General features: G+C 37.3%; 1 protein-coding gene across 2 annotated transcripts in view; it reads left to right on the top strand.

The window, feature by feature from the left end:
* Window positions 1-3,186: 3,186 nt before the first annotated feature.
* Window positions 3,187-19,176, top strand: part of LOC105233115 (E3 ubiquitin-protein ligase HUWE1) — a 34,171-nt gene continuing 18,181 nt past the window's right edge. The window contains exons 1-6 of one of the 2 annotated variants that reach the window (XM_049454588.1): window positions 3,191-3,323; window positions 3,362-3,661; window positions 15,969-16,208; window positions 16,263-16,484; window positions 18,302-18,573; window positions 18,633-19,090. In XM_049454588.1, the coding sequence (XP_049310545.1) occupies window positions 3,395-3,661; window positions 15,969-16,208; window positions 16,263-16,484; window positions 18,302-18,573; window positions 18,633-19,090 (1,459 nt within the window). In that variant the 5' untranslated portion in view covers window positions 3,191-3,323; window positions 3,362-3,394. Of the gene's footprint in view, window positions 3,662-15,968; window positions 16,209-16,262; window positions 16,485-18,301; window positions 18,574-18,632; window positions 19,091-19,176 lie in introns of both variants that reach the window. The other variant, XM_011215077.4, reaches the window with a different exon arrangement.

Consider the following 19,176-nt stretch of genomic DNA (forward strand, 5'->3'; position numbering starts at 1 on the left):
GAGAAGTTCCTGGTTTTGCTTACAATATCCAATTGTCGCCACGTAGCGAAAAAAAACACGAATGGGGCGGTGTTGTTAACTCGGCTACAATCGCGTAAGCGGAGTCTACGCCAATCAAGAAGAAAAAGAAGAATAGATTTTATTAATAAAATGCGTATTTTGCAATCCTTTTTTTGCGAAGAAACAATTAATCAACAATTTTTTCTTGAAGAAGTGATCATTAAATTCATCTTTAATTAGTTAAAATCAGTATTATGAAGTATAGTTTATTTTGAAATGTTGTATAAAACTTACCAATCATCAACAACATTCCTTAAATCGCAATGAAAATATTTATATACTTACACACATAAGTATATTTTCATTGTTTATTATCTCTTGCTCTTCTAATATGCATGATTCACAATGAGTAACCAGCTGTCAAAATTACTTGGCTACAGCTCAAGATATAAGGAATTTGTTTTCTTGAACATTTCCTTGAGAGCTGGAAATGAACAATTCCAATTCTCTATTTGAATAAATACGTAAAATAATTTCTCATCATGTAACTCACTCTTGAGTTCGAGCCCTGGATTGTTAAATAAAATTCCCAATTTAATGGCTATACACGCATCTCTATTTCTTATTCCAATAACTTCGTCATTACTATTTCGGTTTTAATAGATTCGTATTGAAAAAGTGTCAGTTAAAATAGTTCCATCTCACATTTTCGCAGATGCCAGTGAAAATATATATGCAGCCATAGGCTACTGCTGAACTTCTAAAACCGATGACTGAAGGAAACCTTGATCTGTTAGAAAAGAGTCCAATCTGCCTCGTTCTCATTTGAGCTTAATTAATTGAAAGATGACAGATATGTTATGAAGGGGCCTGAGTTATACAACCTCTCGCCATTTATCGATACAGAATGTCTTGTACGTGTTAGCGGACGTTTCCTAGAACCAAATTATGGCTTCAGGGGCCTAATTTTACTGAATTGTCACAATCGGATGGTGTATCTGAACGTGGAGGTGATGGTATGTGAAATTCGAAAAAATACTGGGTGCCGACATAAGACGTACTACGCAAAAGTTCATATCGACATGTTCGATTCGTAAAATTTCAACATGTACACCTCCACGGCCTATGACGGGGCAAATGCCAAAGGATCGACTGACTGAGGTCATTTTCTTACATAGGTATTGATTATTTTGGTCCTTTTAACGTAAAAGTTGGTCAGCGTAAAGAGAAAAGATGAGTGGTGTTATTCATCTGCCTAACTGCGGGAGTGATTAATCTAGCCGATCTTTCAACAGACGCATGCATTCAGATGTATTTGATTGTCATCGCATTCAGAACGATCTTCCTTTGCAAGGAGTTGAATGAATATTCAGTCCGAACAATCCGGAAGAGGGTGGCATATGGGAGCGTATGGTAAGGTGTGTAAAGAGTGTTCTCAATATAACTTTAAGGGAAGTTGCACCTCGCGAGCATACGTTGTGGGGTTTGTTGATTGAAGCGGCGAGCTTCATCAACTCCAGACCCTAGCATCACGCGAGTGACCCTAGCGCAAATTTGTTCTGGATATTGTAGCAGGTTAAACTCCTACTTATCCAGAATCGACCCCGACATACCCAATGTATGTCCTGCATGCAACGAGTCTCCGCATGACACTGGCCACCTCTTTGCATGCCCCACAAACCCCACCCATCTAACACCCTCTTCCCTTTGATCCGACCCCGTCGAAACAGCACGTTTCTTGGGCCTACCGTTAGATGATCTCGACGACAACACAAACAACCCTTACTATCCTAACGGGGATTAGCTAACCGTTAAAACAACAACATCAACTCCAGACCACTACACATATGCCGCAATCGTGAAACAAGGATGAACCACTCACTCGATCACAGATTATCCTATCGAAGATTTTCCAATGTTATCAATCAAACAGAGTGGCCTTAATTAATTGATGGCCGATACTTGCACTACCTCATTGCCTCGGGTAAGAAACCAGAGGCTCTATGCTATTAGAGAGCAGTTATTTGTTTGCTAGCGCTAGTTATGATGGAAACTTGGTTTCTACTACCTCATTTAGTAATACAGGGCAGGTCAGCTTTCGTCTCTATTCCTTCTAAGTTTCGACATTACTGCTTTACATGCTCCATCTCATGGATCTTCAGCCGCTTTGTCGCTGTAGTTCATTAAAGCATGCATCTTTGCTTTTACCTTTTGCCGCCTTAAAGTCGTTCCGTCTTATTTTAAAAAATGTATGTAGTCTCTCATATTCCATGGCTCCTTTCTTTTATATTGTCGTTTAACTTTGTGAAAAATTCTTCTCAAACCTATAATTTCGCTATTCCACGATTTACTGAACTTCGGCGACATTTGCACTTTTTTCTTTTTATAGCAGCAAAGCAAGCTCTGCTAACATGATTAATCAATAGTTTTTTTTAGTATTCTTGGTTACCGTATGTAGTAATACCACGTCAAGTAGTGAGAATGCTTTGAGCAAGGCATTCCCACGTTGATTTGTTTATCTACTTACCCAGTCCAAAGCCTAGGCATTGAAATCTCCGGCTATTTGATTCCGCGTATTCGTTTGGACATCTCTAACTAAATCGTCAAGTATGAATTGAAAGATTTTGAAGAGGTATCAACGTATAGTAAATCTAAGCATTTACCAAATTTATTCGGAATTAGATTTATGTATTTGGTTCAGACGCAACTACGTAATTTTTTCGAGAAATTTGTTAAACTATGACTAACTGCAAAGCTTTCCATGAAGTACACAGTAAATTAAAATCGCCCAAACAAATAATTTAATTTGAATTATTTGCCAGGGATATAGCATTGCATATATTGATTTATTTAGGATGTATTATAGTATATAACTTAGGTCAAATAACTAAAACAACTATTATCATTAACTAGAACACTTCTCCGATTTTGTTCAGTCGTCACAAAGACGTTTAAGGTTTTATTGTAATTTTCAATTAAACATACATTTCCACAGGAAAAGTTTGTCTGTTACAGTTTCTTATTTAAATTTCTTTTTTCGGAAGAACGCATTATTGTGATCAGGTAATCTCTTTGACAGTAGTTGAAAATTTGTTTCCTTTAATCTTTTACAATGGTCTAAACGACTTGTAACAAATTGTTAATTATAAGATAGGGGTATTGGTGAAAGTGAGAACAATCACTAAAAAGATTGATTAATAAGAGAGGTGGCAGCTCCTTGTTTTGTTTTTCTTTATTGTCTACGGTTTTTGAATTGGATAGTTTTTGTAATAATAATTAGGGAATCCAAGTAAAAGTGCTGAATTTTTTGGTCCTGCTATTGTGTTTTCATAATAATGATATGTAATGGTGAATTACTAAGATTGGGCAGTAAAATTGTGAAAAAACTACAACCATGAAAGTTGATACAAGTAAAATGAAAAAGAGTTCGTCAGAACTTACGCCAGAATGCAGATTGCTCATAGATCAATTAACTAAATGTCGCAGTAAAGTTGATATTTCCCGGTTTCTTGAGACAGTAACAGTTTGGACATATGGAAAGTGTGAACTATACCACTGGACTCATATTTTGGATCGTTTTGACAAAATTTTAGAGGAAGGTGCAAGGCAGGTGGATGATAATGAGTTCATGTTATATTGCGATCTAAAATTTTCCAAAGAGGTACTTATTATAAACACTAATGTATTACAGGATAATGAATTCTGTTGGATTTATTCCACATTCACCAATATAATATTGTTTTTGTGCATAAAATCTTTGTTTTGATTTCATAGCTTATTTCATATCTTGAAAATTAAAAATTGCAACTGAAATAGTTAAAAATATTTTCGTGTCTAGTTATAGTATTTTATCCATTTCTTCAATATCATAAAAAGTTATTTAGAAATGAACTCTTAATGTTTTTAGTTACATCAATGCTTTGCAGTTCCTTTTGTCGAGCAATGCGATATATAATATGTGACCTGGTCTACGAAAAGGGAGCTAACGTGCGAAAACTAGTTTTCTGGGAAACAGCTGTTAAAAATAAACAACTCGTTTCGTCAGTTTCTCGTTATTTCTCGATTTTTTGACACCTAAGCCCCCTTTCCGTAGACCAGGTCACATATACGTAATTACTGTTATTAGTTAAATGTTTGTTTAATTTCGGAATAACATCTTTGTTTAATTAAAATTATACCTCATCACAGCTACAGAAATGTGTATTCTATGTTTTCACGCATTGTTCTAGCCCCAGAAAGCATTCGTAAAGTAATTTATATATGTTTATATAGTTTTCAAGAATTTCTATTTAAAGTTAAAAAATTAAAAGGCATTGCCAGCTATTTCAAAAAGTTTTTTGCCGCCCTTTTTTTTTAAATAAATATACATATATCTAATTACACTGTATACATTGAAATTCATATATAAAATATAGATTAAATGTGGGTTTTTTTAAATATATCCTTAACTAAGTAGACGACATAAAGCAATACGCCGGGCAGACATCGGACTTCAGAATGCAATGAGTGTCGGCATGACCAGCTATCCTTAAACATCTGACACCCCTCTCCCTTTTCCTACTCCGTCGAAAGAGCACGTTTCTGGGTTTACCGTTTAGTGACCTCGTTGAGGACTTATCTGAACCTTACCACCCTAATGGGCACTAGATAAGCGTTACAACAACAAGATCTGGCCAAACGTTTCTCGTTAGACTTTAGATTTATCTACATACGTACATATGTGGATGCTATAAGATATACAGTAGACAAAATAATACAGTTTTTACTTAGTAACTTTGAAATATTTCCAATTAAAAATCTTTGTTTTAGTTATATATTTGCTTTACTTTATTAAACCATAATATGTCGGAAATCTTCCATTTCGAATATTAAAATTGTTTTTTTTTTTTTTTCAAAACAAGAAATAGAATTGGTGAAAGTTTCTGAATAAAAAAAAGTCAAGTTATCCTTCAATAACCTGTTTATCCGTGGTTATTCGTAAGTTATTCAATTCTATTCGGCATGGTTACATCAATTTTTGCCAGGTTTCCAATGGGATATCATCTCAAATTTACTTTCCACAAATGCTCTTTATTGTGAAATAAAAAAGCTGCCAATCTCCTTTTAAGGTCACTAGAAAAGTTATCAATCGGTTTGGAATCAGGGGATTATCTGCTTGGTTGCATGCAGGTCACATTTGTATTTTTAAACCATTCAGATATCATCCTCGATGTATGTTTCGGGTTGTTATGTTGTTATGCTAACACCATTTCTGCAGCACCATACGATAGCAAAACGTTTTGCAAAATATCTCTGTACTCAAAGGCAGTCATTGTGTCTTTTATCCAAAATAATTAATGCAATTTGTTAACACTGGCGCTCTACTAGTTCGCCTTCATTGTAAAATTATAACGGTACAACACCATTTGATGAAATAACTGTAACCGCTAAACTCACATCTATTATTTTGTCCATAAGTGTAGATATGCTTCTGTGAAGGGTATTATAACTTCGGGAATTTTGTTTGTTTAATTAAAAAATATTCAGATCAGCTTCATTTTGGTTTCATAATTTAATTATATTCTTATTTTTAAATTAACATAGTTTGTAATTCTGATTTTGTGTAGACAATTTATATATTTAGATAGGGCTCCAGTACAGAACTCCAAGCAGTATTATTGATCGAAACCAGTGCAATTCCCATGTTGTCAACGCAATACGTAACACACAATAGTGGCGTTGCCAAGCAACACAACAGTGCTACAACCGCCTCTGCTGGTTCTACAGCTGCAACAAATAGCACCTACAAGTCACTCCCTGACCCCCAGGGTCACGGACACCTGCGACAAAATCGCATTCTTCAATTTAACGGACTTTAAGATCGAGGAGATAGTTGCACTTATGGTCCGGGAACGCGTATCGATAGCTGCAGTCCAAAAAACGTTTTAAAGGTGGTTGTCTAGCCTTCATATTGCTACTTCGTGGTGAAAATCGTTTGATACTAAGCGAATTTAATGCACACCATGATCTTTGGCATTCCTGCCTGTCAAACGTTCGTAGGAACAGATTGACGATTTGACATTCTGCACAATGAATGATGAAGCACCACTAGAGTTATGGGCACCTGTAATAGCTCGCCCGATATTACCTTTGCTAGTGGTGGTCTGATAAATAGCATAACCTGGCGACCTATGCTAACTCTCGTATCAGACCATCTGCCTATAATTATCTCGATCGAGAAATCTCCCGATTTTGTTTCTATGGACAACCGTACCTTCGTTAACTTTAACAAAGCTACCTGGGTCGGCTTCACAGAATTTACTAAGATCACCTTCAACGCTCTACCCATTCCTACTGACGTATCCATTGGTGATCGAAGCAGCATGAGAAACCTTACGCCATGCCGATCCCTGCGATCCCCGCATAAGGAATTCCAATTTGGAGATTCGGCGATTGGTAAACCATCATAAGCGGACAAAATGGATAGAGCACCTGAAGTCCTGCAACCTCTCCACCGGTGTGAGTAAGCTTTGGGCTACTGTCAAGGCTTTGTTTAACCCAAAGAGACATGACGACCGAGTTGATGTTCAATTCAATGGTCATGCCTCTTCGGACCCGAAGAAGTGCACGAGCTACTTTAGCCGGCAGTTTACACTGTACCCTTCGGTAGACAAGGCCAAGAGATGTGTTAACCGACGGCTGCGCAAAATGCCAAAAAACTGCGCGCCACTTACTTTCACCGAGGAGGAGGTTCAGAATGTCATCAACAAATCAAAATCTTCTAAATCCATTGGCTCTGGTGGAATCAACCTGCTTATGCTAAAGCATCTAGGCTCGACGGGAGTAAGCTATCTTACCGAGGTTCTCATCCTGTCTCTGACCACTCTTCAAATACCCGATGTGTGGAAAGTCGGAAGAGTGGTCCCACTACTGAAACCTGGGAAACCCGCCAACAAAGGGGAATCTTATCGACCGATAACTCTCCTCTCCCCAGTAGTGAAGACACTTGAGGCCTTGTTACTCCCGACCTTCACTCACCACCTGAGCCTAGCCAGCCACCAGCATGGTTTCCGCAAAGTGCACAGCACCACCACAGCACTTAGCGTCATAAACGCCCGGATAGTTCGTGGCCTTAACCAGAGACCACCCTGTGAGAGAACGATTCTCGTAGCGTTGGACTTGTGAAAAGCTTTTGACACAGTCAACCACACAACGCTACTGCAGGATATCGAAAAAACTACGTTTCCTCCAGGACTGAAGAGGTGGACCATGAACTACCTGAGCGGTCGGCAATCATCTGTACTACTTCGAGGTAAAACATCCAAACTGAGAATAATTAAACAGGAGTGTCCTCTCCCCGTTACTGTTTAACTTCTACATCTCGAAACTCCCGCAGCTACCAGAGGGGGTTTCTATAACCTCGTACGCAGATGATTGCACAATATTGACGTCGGGCAATGGAATCGATAGCATGTGGTCGAAAGTAATCAACTACCTCTCCGACCTTTCTTATGATCTGGATGAAGGAGTATAGACCTAAGCCTAATATTGCAATCGATGGCGTCAAAGTTTCCACTGTCAATAAACCTAAGATTTAATGTGTAAGTTTTGATAGTCTATGCTCCTTCACTCTCCATACGACCGTAATTATCGCCAAGGTACAGAGCCGCAACAAAATTCTCAAGTCGCTAGCCGACAGCACATGGGGAAAAGGCAAAGAAACGTTTTTAGCAACATACAAGGCAGTCGACCGGCCGGTCCGCAATTACGCCGCACCAATATGATCGCCTGGATGCAGTGGTACGCAGATGAGCAAACTTCAGACCTGTCCGAACACTGCACTCCAGACCACGACGGGATGCCTCCTGATGTCCCCATCGAATACCTATATAGTGAGACGCTTATGCTCCTAGTTAAGGAGCATAATGAACTCCTCTCCAAACAGTTCCTGTTAGGATGTTTTAGTAGAAATCACCCTTGCAGCCACCTGCTTGGAGCGGAACCGCCTCCTAGGAACATCAAGAGGTCCTTCCTGGAGTCAAATCACCACCCATCCCAGACGAAGAGCTCGAGTTGCCGCGAGAAACGCGAGTGACCCTAGCGCAGCTTCGTTCTGGATACTGTAACAGGTTAAAACTCCTACTTATCCAGAATAGACCCAGACATATCTAATATATGTACTGCATGCAATGAATTTCCGCAGGACACTGGCCACCTCTTTGCATGCCCTGCCAACCCATCCCCTTTCTCTTTGGTCCGACCCCGTCAAAACAGCACGTTTCTTGGGCCTCCCGTTAAATGACGTCGAGGACAACATGGATAACCGTTACCTTCCCAACGGGGATTAATACTCCGTTAAAACAACAACATCCAAACCACTGAACTACCTAAATATTCAAGTTTCAGAGTTCTTAAATTTGGCGACTTTTACAAATTTTGTATTGTTAATTGATATAAGGGCGTACTTAGTGTAAAGGTAAAAAAATGATAGTTTTCATATTTCGATAGGTTATAATTTTAAAAATAGTTTTTTGGTTACAGCTTTCCATAGTAGATAACTGTGTTCAATCTCCTCATTACTTTCTCTTTAAACCCATTTTTTCTCAAAACTATATCTTCCAAATTTTCTTGAGTTTTTACTTGGTAACTCGGAATTGTGATACGATCATTCTTTTTTCATTGTTTTTTGATCTGATCAAAAATCCAATTTTTGCGGACCCAAATCGACCAAAATTGTAGGTAAAACTCAACATTATTTTAAAAAATACTGCCATTTTATCAATGTTTTTGGACAGTAGTTACGGACAATATCTTCTGGTAAACAATGATGTTTTTTTTTGTTTTAGTTTTTAACCACGAGAAGGCCAGAATCATTCCAGCAGTAAATAACCTCTTTTTAGCGCGTCGGAGATTGCGTGTAACTCAAAAATATTAAAGATTTTCAATCCAAAAATTTACTATGTGTTCTTAAATTATGTGCGGGTAAAGTGAAATTCTGCAATATGAACAGCACTTATAACCACATATAACATGTTTTCATTAATATTTTCATATAAAACCAATCCATATAACCGGAGATGAGAACGCTCCAATGAACGGACACGGAAAGTATCTGTAGAAATTTCATAAAACCTGTAAAGAAAATTGTGTACAACTTGTTTCCGTTTTTATAATTTCTTATCAATTTGCGACAATTACAATTCGCTGTGGCTCATCGGAAACAAAGTAATAATGGGTTGTCAAAAAAGTCTTACGGGATTTTTATTGAATTTTTTTAAATTGAAATTTAAATGAATTTTTGATGACTCATGCCCAGCTCTTGACCGATGCTACGGCTGCTACTATGCCGGCCTCTTTCGACCAATTCAGCGATTTTATCGCAATTTTCGACGACAGGCCTTCCGGAGTGTGGCGCATCTTCGACCACCTCTACACCAGAACGAAAACGTTGAAACCATCGTTGTGCGGTGGAAATGGAAACTGTATCGGGTCCATAAACTGCACAAATTTTATTGGCGGCTTGAGATGCATTTTTGCCTTTATCGTAGTAGTACTGTAAAATATGCCGTATTTTCTCTTTATTTTGCTCCATGTTTGCGACGCTATAACTCACGAACAACTTCAATCAAACACGTGTTAGCGCGTGAAATGAGCTTGAGGTATAATACCGCAAGACTTTTTTGACAACCTATTATTCCCCTGGCAACACTGGGCTAAACAACAAGTGCTAAATTTTGTGCTAATCATTTATTAGTTGTTTTATTTATTTATTTTCATAAATATCTAAATTTAATTGCTTAACGATTTGTTAAGTTAGGCGAAAGTAATCGGGAGTAATCGAATTGAACAATAAGTACGGTGATTATGCCCCCTAAAAAGTCAACCAGCAAATTTGCTTGCGGGGCTTGTCGTAATGTTATTCGCGAAGGTACCAGCAGCATTCAATGTGCTCAATGCAGCTACTGGCATCACGCTCGATGTACCGGACTCAGCAGCGAAGAATTTAGGGCTACAGCTAATAAAATATTAAAAAACAAATCAGTTTGGAAGTGCGACAAGTGTCTTTGCGAGGTTAGTGTAATGATATCAGATGCCCAGCGAGATTCTAAGTTAGTTGACAGTGACGTCACAGACGATGAATCCCTCGATAAATATGAAAATTTACTCATCAAACTGTCAAACAAAATTGAGTCGAAGTTCGATAAATTCAAGCAGTCGATTGAGGGTAACCTCTCAGATATAAGGAGTGAGATAAACAAACTAAATGAGGCTATGTCGAAAAAGTGCTCACATTTAGATAAACGAGTTGCGGAAATTGAAGAAAAATTAAGTTCATTCTCTTCACTTCCTCCAGAGTAGGTTATTACCGAAATCAATGAGCGTAAGAAGCGGGAAGCCAATGTGATCGCATTTAATATTACCGAATCCAAGGCGGTAGACGGTAAAGTACGTCTAGAAGAAGATAGAGCACGGTTAACATCAGTCATTCCTGAAGAGCTCCATGACAGTATGAAATCGTTCAGGCTACGCAGGCTAGGACGTCCAACACCCGATCGGTCTAGGCCGTTGCTAATTGAGACACAGTCTGTCACTTATGCCAGAAGTATACTAAGATCCAAACCTGATCCTGACACACGAGTCTCCTTCAAGTCAGATCTCACACCGGCTCAGCAGTCACATTTGCAATCACTGAGGGAAAAACTTAAATTGCTGAATGAAAGTGGCGTGAAAAACAAAACCATTAAATACGTGAATGGCACGCCTAAAATTGTTAACACTAACTTTCGCCAAGTCGTCGAGGAAAGGAAATCTAAAGCAGCTACAAATATTCTACCAGAATACGCGCGGTTTAAGGACAAAACTGAGCGAGTTCCTAACCTCATCAGCAATTAGTTCGCACGACGTAATATGCATCACAGAGTCATGGCTTTACTCGTCTATTCAAAATAACGAATTCATCGATAGCTCCTATATCACACTAAGGAAGGACGGAGATACTTCGACAGGATGCGAAAGAGGAGGTGGTGTCCTGATTGCTTTTAAACGACTAATTAAAGCTGAGCTTATATCCATTGGGAACAATAACCTAGAACAGATCTTCATAAGGATCAAAGGTGATAATGCTTGTATCATCATTGGGTGCGTATACATATATACCACCACAATCTAATTATGAGATATACTATGCCCATACTGAAACATTAATACATTTGAAAGAAAAATTTCCGGATTCAAGGATCATGATAGTGGGAGACTACAATTTGCCCAGCAGTACACCGCGCTTTGATTGCGAGAAGCCGCTGTACGATACCACTGCCCTTATTGAGTGTCAACAATTCAATAACATCTTAAATAAAAATAATAAACTGTTGGATTTATGTTTCAGTAATTTGGATCTCTCAATCAAAGAAACTCTTGCTTTCACGACTGTGGATAAATATCACCCGCCTCTGGAGATCTCCTTGGAGTTTCAGCCTAGCCTAATACCAAACTATCTTCCTTCTTATTCGTTTAAGAACGCCGACTATGTGAGTCTTAATGCTTTCTTTTTAAGATCTAACTGGATTGAGCTATACAAAATAAAAGAAGTGGATGATAAGGTTAGTTGGTTTTATAATAAAGTGCAAGAAGGTATTTCTCAGTTCGTCCCTGTATATTCGAGGAAACCAAGTAAATTTCCCTGCTGGTTCTCTAAAGAACTTATAAATAAAATTAAATTGAAGAAATCTGCACATATCAGATATAGGAGGAATAAAACTAAGTCAAACTATAGATGTTTTAGCCAACTCAGACTAGAATGCAAGAAATTAAGTGCAATATGCTACAAGTCATACATTAATAAAGTGGAAAATCTAGTCTCTTCAGACAAAAATGAATTCTGGAGGTTTGTCAAGAACAAAAGGGGTACCGACATGGGAGTCCCAGCTACCATGACATGGAATGACTTAACCGCTCATTCGGGTGCGGAGATTAGTAATATCTTCGCATCTTACTTCAAAGACACCTATACATTGAGCCCAAGCGGAGTTGGTCATCATCAATCTGCTGACATTGCAGGAAATGTGGGGCTAAATGAATTTGATGCGAACTTCAATGAAGTTTTTAAGCAGCTGTTGGCCCTGGATCCAAAAAAAGGAGCAGGACCTGATGGTCTGCCTAATATATTTCTACGCAACTGTGCTGTCGGGCTCTGTGAACCTATCACGCATATATTTAGTAAGTCCTTTTATCACGGAACCTTTCCATCGGCGTGGAAATCATCGTTCATCAGTCCCATCCACAAAAACGGCCCAAGATCTGACGTCACTAATTATAGACCTGTGTGTATCCAATCTGCTTTAGCAAAACTGTTTGAGAAAATTGTCTTGCCTCAGTTGATATCATCATTTAGAAATATCATTTCTCCTAAGCAGCACGGATTTGTTGGTGGCAGATCCACTACAACAAACTTATATATATATGTCAACTACATCTTGAAGGCCATGGACAGTGGTATTCCAGTTCATTCAATATATACGGACTTTAGCAAGGCATTCGACAAAGTGGACCATGAGACTCTTATGGTGAAGCTAAAAAATTATGGAGTGAATTGCAATGCACTACGTTGGATCAGATCGTACCTAACAGGAAGAAGGTTGCAAGTAAGAATCGATGGACACATTTCAGATGAGTATGATGTCACATCTGGTGTTCCCCAGGGATCCCACCTTGGACCCATACTCTTCAACATATTTGTGAATGACATTGGGAGGAGTCTGCAGTCTGAATACTTATTATACGCTGACGATTTAAAAATTTTTCGTAGAATTTCCACCGTTTCTGATATTCACATCTTACAAAACGATATAGATAAGCTGTATAACTGGTGTAAGATAAATAAACTCGTTTTGAATGTGAAAAAATGCGCAGTGATGTCCTTCACCCGTACGCATACGCAGGTACCTTTAACCTACACGTTGAACGACCAAAGACTCACGGAAGTTGAAGACATCAGAGACCTGGGTATAACTATTGACAGAAGACTAAATTTCAAGAAACACATCGATAGAATTACTTCGCAGGCATACAAAGTATTAGGGTTGATTAATCGGATGTGTAGGGAATTTGAGAACAATTGCTCGTTAACCTGCCTATTCTCAGCATTAGTGCTACCTATTTTAGAATATGGAACAGTGATTTGGTCCCCATTCACAGACTCAATGATCAACAGAGTAGAGAGAATCCAGCACAAGTTCTGCAAAGCGCTGCTATTTCATAACAGACACAGAAACGATATCAATTCAACAGAAGACGTCCGAAAAATCCTGAAAATAAATGACCTGAAATCTCGAAGGCAGGTAGCAGACCTCATCTTCTTATTCAAAATCCTCAATGGATTAATTGATGCCCCAGAAATCCTCGCAGACTTTGAAATCGTACCAAATAAGCTTAACCTGAGACAGATGAGGATCCTGAAAACTTGCAGATCGAACAAAAGCTACGTAATCAATGGCCCAAAGGAAAGAATCTGTAGATTGGTAAACTCTCTGCACGGTGACATCGACTTCTTCAGCGGATCTCTACAGAACCTCAAAAGGATCGTTAAAAAAGCTTTATTAAAATACTAGCATACGAACTAGGTTACGTGTTTAATTTCTAATTTTATATGTTTAAGCCTGTTGTCTTATTTATAATTATAATTGTTATTAGATGTATAGTGCCGATTGGCGTTAAATAAATGAAATGAAATGAAATGAAATAATAATAATTGTTGTTGTGGTAGCGGCAGAATTCTGCGGATACCAGTCCTTGCTCGAATAAAAAATACGGGTCCGGTTCGACTACGTAGACCCGACTGTCCTGAGAGGGATAATAATTATCGTTCATTCCTGGCTGAGATTGGATTGCATTCATTAGATCAGTAGAAGTATATGTAGTTCTGAGTTGCAATACCTTTTTTTATTCTGGGGACTAATTTGTTGTAATTTTTATTGATGTTGTTGTGTGGCTAAAGCTCACAATTTTTGGTAACTTCTATTGAAAGAGTTAAATTGTTTTTCATTTTGGTAAACCGTTTCGTAGAAATTCAAGTTAAGTATATATACGTTATAATATATATTCATTTATAGTATATACAGTACTATGTCAACTATTTTATCAGATACGTTTCCAAAAAAAGGTTTGAACAAGAATAACCTCACAACAAATCTCATAATTAAAGGGTGATTTTTTAAGAGCTTGATAACTTTTTAAAAAAAAAAAAACGCATAAAATTTGCAAAATCTCATCGGTTCTTTATTTGAAACGTTAGATTGGTTCATGACATTTACTTTTTGAAGATAATTTCATTTAAATGTTGACCGCGGCTGCGTCTTAGGTGGTCCATTCGGAAAGTCCAATTTTGGGCAACTTTTTCGAGCATTTCGGCCGGAATAGCCCGAATTTCTTCGGAAATGTTGTCTTCCAAAGCTGGAATAGTTGCTGGCTTATTTCTGTAGACTTTAGACTTGACGTAGCCCCACAAAAAATAGTCTAAAGGCGTTAAATCGCATGATCTTGGTGGCCAACTTACGGGTCCATTTCTTGAGATGAATTGTTGTCCGAAGTTTTCCCTCAAAATGGCCATAGAATCGCGAGCTGTGTGGCATGTAGCGCCATCTTGTTGAAACCACATGTCAACCAAGTTCAGTTCTTCCATTTTTGGCAACAAAAAGTTTGTTAGCATCGAACGATAGCGATCGCCATTCACCGTAACGTTGCGTCCAACAGCATCTTTGAAAAAATACGGTCCAATGATTCCACCAGCGTACAAACCACACCAAACAGTGCATTTTTCGGGATGCATGGGCAGTTCTTGAACGGCTTCTGGTTGCTCTTCACCCCAAATGCGGCAATTTTGCTTATTTACGTAGCCATTCAACCAGAAATGAGCCTCATCGCTGAACAAAATTTGTCGATAAAAAAGCGGATTTTCTGCCAACTTTTCTAGGGCCCATTCACTAAAAATTCGACGTTGTGGCAGATCGTTCGGCTTCAGTTCTTGCACGAGCTGTATTTTATACGGTTTTACACCAAGATCTTTGCGTAAAATCTTCCATGTGGTCGAATAACACAAACCCAATTGCTACGAACGGCGACGAATCGACATTTCACGGTCTTCAGCCACACTCTCAGAAACAGACGCAATATTCTCTTCTGTACGCACTGTACGCATTCGTGTGGTTGGTTTAATGTCCAATAAAGTAAACTGAGTGCGAAACTTGGTCACAATCGCATTAATTGTTTGCTCACTTGGTCGATTATGTAGACCATAAATCGGACGTAAAGCGCGAAACACATTTCGAACCGAACACTGATTTTGGTAATAAAATTCAATGATTTGCAAGCGTTGCTCGTTAGTAAGTCTATTCATGATGAAATGTCAAAGCATACTGAGCATCTTTCTCTTTGACACCATGTCTGAAATCCCACGTGATCTGTCAAATACTAATGCATGAAAATCCTAACCTCAAAAAAATCACCCGTTATTTCTGTTAGTTTGGTTTGTATGGACCGAAGTTATTTAACTTCTTTTCCGACTCTTTGATACGACGATCTTTTGATGGGTTCTGGGTGAAGGATGTTAGAACTAGAATAATGATAAAGTGTTTAAAACAAAAAAAATTAAAAATTCTTAATTAAGTTCAGGTGCTGTTTGTTTGGATGAAAAACGTTGAGTATTATATATTGGGCATAGTTGATATTGTGGGGGACAATACCTTATACCGGTATAATAATTATGATGAAAGAAAGTTGATGTATATACATACACTTTGAATTCGAAAATAGCAGTAGAATATAAATAGAAATTGCATGTCAGTTATGTATTATTTAAAAAAAAATGTGTTGGTATCAAGTGTATTAGTATTTAAAAAATATATTATATATAAATATACAACATATTTTAGTATTAAAAATTTGTAGACTTACATTTCTTTAATAAACGATATCACTTTTATAAATGGTTTCAGGATGTTCGGCTGTTACTTCTCGTTTTGAATTTTACTACTTTATTGATTGAACACTCCTTTTCAAGACATCTTTATAATTCGGTAGAACATTTGACCCAATTGCTGTCTTCTCAGAATATGGATATTGTATTGGCAGTTCTGAATTTGCTGTACATGTTCTCTAAAAGAAGTAATTTCATACCGCGGTTATCACTGGAAAAGAAGGATATGCTTTTGACGAAACTTTATAATATTGCTGAGGTACAATTACTTATTTTTTTTTAGATCTAATATTTCACACAAATTTATTTGCAGCGCTGGGGGGACCCAAATTATGGTTTGGCTTTAATTGATTGTTGCATTAGAAAACCTAAACTGGAGTTTTTATATCAACTTTCAATTGAATACTCAGATGAAAATGGTCAAGTAGTTTTACTGGAGATACCTGATATGGTGAATACATGCAAGGGCTTACCCATCTCAGAAGTGGTGAAAGCGATCTGTGGTCATATGAAAAACCCATCGGAGACAGTTAAGGTAAGTGGAAATTAAATAAAAAGAAAAATTGGTTATTTCGATGTCTACAAAAATTAATATCCTATGCAGGTACATAAATTAGCTTGGATTAGATTATAGTTAACAGAGAATGACACTGCGACATATTATCTATTGCGGTCTTTCCTCTTATTATATCACTCCATTTAGCCAAGTTGCATTAAGTAGACTCTCAGGTAATGCAGATATTTTGACTGAAACATAATTGATTTTGATAATTAAACAAAATATATTCACATAGATTTGTTTGCTTTCGCAACTTGTTGCAGATGAAGTTATGTTTAGGATATCGATAAGAGTTCAATACCTTCGGGAAAACTTCACTTAATTGAGTAAAATTTGAGATCATTTGATGACACTATGTATAGAAGGCATCTGTGATTTAAAATATTGTTGAGGAGTGGGTGACCAGTCATACAAGGTCTGTCGCTAAAGAAAAAGAATTTTTTAAATATAACTGTTTCTGGTGGCGCCACCTATTGATGGGTATATGAAATAAAAAGTTTGATCTCTTGTTGACATTTCGTAAAAATTTCAAGACAATTGGATAACTACAATCGATGTTATCTATCAAAAAGTGACAGCAGCTTTTGGCCATCGGTCGTAAAATGCATATAAATGCATATAAAGACAATGCTGATTTGTTTTTACGATTCCGAGGGTATTGTACACCGAGAGTTCGTCCCACCTGGCCAAACGATTAATGCTGTGTTTTACCTTGGTGTTATGAAGCGTCTTTTGTCACGCATTCGTCGTGCTCGACCACAATACCGTGAGGCAGGGTCCTGGCGCCTGTTGCACGATAATGCGCCGTGTCATCGGTCGCCGCTTGTCACTGATTTTTGGACAAAAAACTCCATATTAACCATTAATCCCTCACCCTACTCACCTGATGTGGCACCCTGTGATTTTTAGCTATTTGGAAAACTTCATTTGCCCATGAAAGGACACTGACTTCAGGACATTTCAGCTATGCAAAAGGCGACGACCGATATTCTCAAGAGCATTCCAAAAAATGACATTAAGCACTCATTTGAAATGCTAAATGACCGGGCTAAACGCTGTATCGAAGCACAAGGAAACTACTATGAATAAAAAAATATAACTTTTGAAAAAATTTTTTGTTGTTTTTTTAACAGTCCTGTTTCTTTTGCGACAGACCTTGTACTTTTAATGCATGTACTTATCTCACAAAACACTCAAGCCAAATATCAACCAAATTTACGATATTACTCTAGCATATCTTCATACAATATGAAATGGATGAAATCGGATAGTAATTTTCTCACCCCTACATAACTGCTATGTAACAAACTATAAAAAGGCGATTACACGCTAAAAAAGTTCAGCTATACTACTACTTGTTTAAGTATATAGACATATTATTTCGGGTCCTTCAAATTGATTGCAACTTAGAATCATCGCTTTTTCCGTACATATTTTATAAAAAAAAATTAATAGCCGGTTATACAAAAAAGAGCAAATAAATGTGTGTTTTTATTTTATATTCACAAAATTCATGTGATTGGTTGTGGAGGAGTAGAATACCTAAAATAATTATATTAAACAGTGGTTTGTGAGGTCTCGAAGCAATGTTTCAATAGTGGGATATACTTGAGTTGTTTTTTAAGTTAACACTTTATTATTTATTAATATTAAGAAATAAAAATTGTTAATATAAAAACTGTTATATAGAAAATAGAACGTATAACAAAATCGAAAAAGTGATCGAAATAAGAATAAAAAATAAAGTGAAATCAGAACAAAAAACTGAAGTAGCAAAAATCCTATACTTTTAGATGCGAATTGCACATAGGATTCGTCTTGTATCTGGTTTTAAAGATCAAAAGTTACGTCTCCAGTTTGTTCAAGCTCGTCTTCAAGCAATATCGGTACTGATTTACTCTAATGCTTTACAAGACAATGTTGAGAGAATTCTATATTCCGGCTTTGGTGAAGAACTGTGCGAATTAATAGATAAAGAAGATGTATACTTAGTTGAAATTCGTGCTGCCGTTCTAAGAACATTAACGTCTATGTTGCACTTCGACCGAAATCCTAATGTACCAAGGTTTGTATCTTTCTTTCATTAATTATTATTATTATAATTTAAGGATGTATTTCTTTTAGACCAGGTTCTAGGCTGGCAAAAATAATACAATATACAGGAGCAGAACGTCAAGGAGGCATTTTACCACTTTTAGTCCGCGATTGTATAATAAGCTTGACGAACGAAGGAATTTGCGAAAAATATCCATTGGTTCTGGCAACATCATTGTTTAGTCTACTTTATCATTTAGCCAGTTATGAAGCAGGTGGTCATGCTTTAGTGAAAAGTGGTATGATGAAATCTTTGCTACAAGTAATTAATTGGCCCGGAGTCGATTTAGAACACATAACCTTTGTTACACGAGCTGTTCGGGTCATTGATTTAATTACCAATATCGACATCAGCAAATTTCATCAATGTAATGGCCTTAATATATTTATTGACCGCATGGAAAAAGAAATTAATTGCTGCAGAGATGCTTTAGATAATTTGGAAATAAAAGTGGAATCTATAGACGATATGGAGCAAATTTCAAATGGTAATAGTTGGTACTGTAGTGTATAGTATACAAAACAACCTTTTTTTCATCCGTCATAAAACTTCATTAAACATTTAATAATTAGA

This window comes from Bactrocera dorsalis, chromosome 4 (assembly GCF_023373825.1).
Source record: "Bactrocera dorsalis isolate Fly_Bdor chromosome 4, ASM2337382v1, whole genome shotgun sequence".
Classification (NCBI taxonomy): Eukaryota; Metazoa; Arthropoda; class Insecta; order Diptera; family Tephritidae; genus Bactrocera; species Bactrocera dorsalis.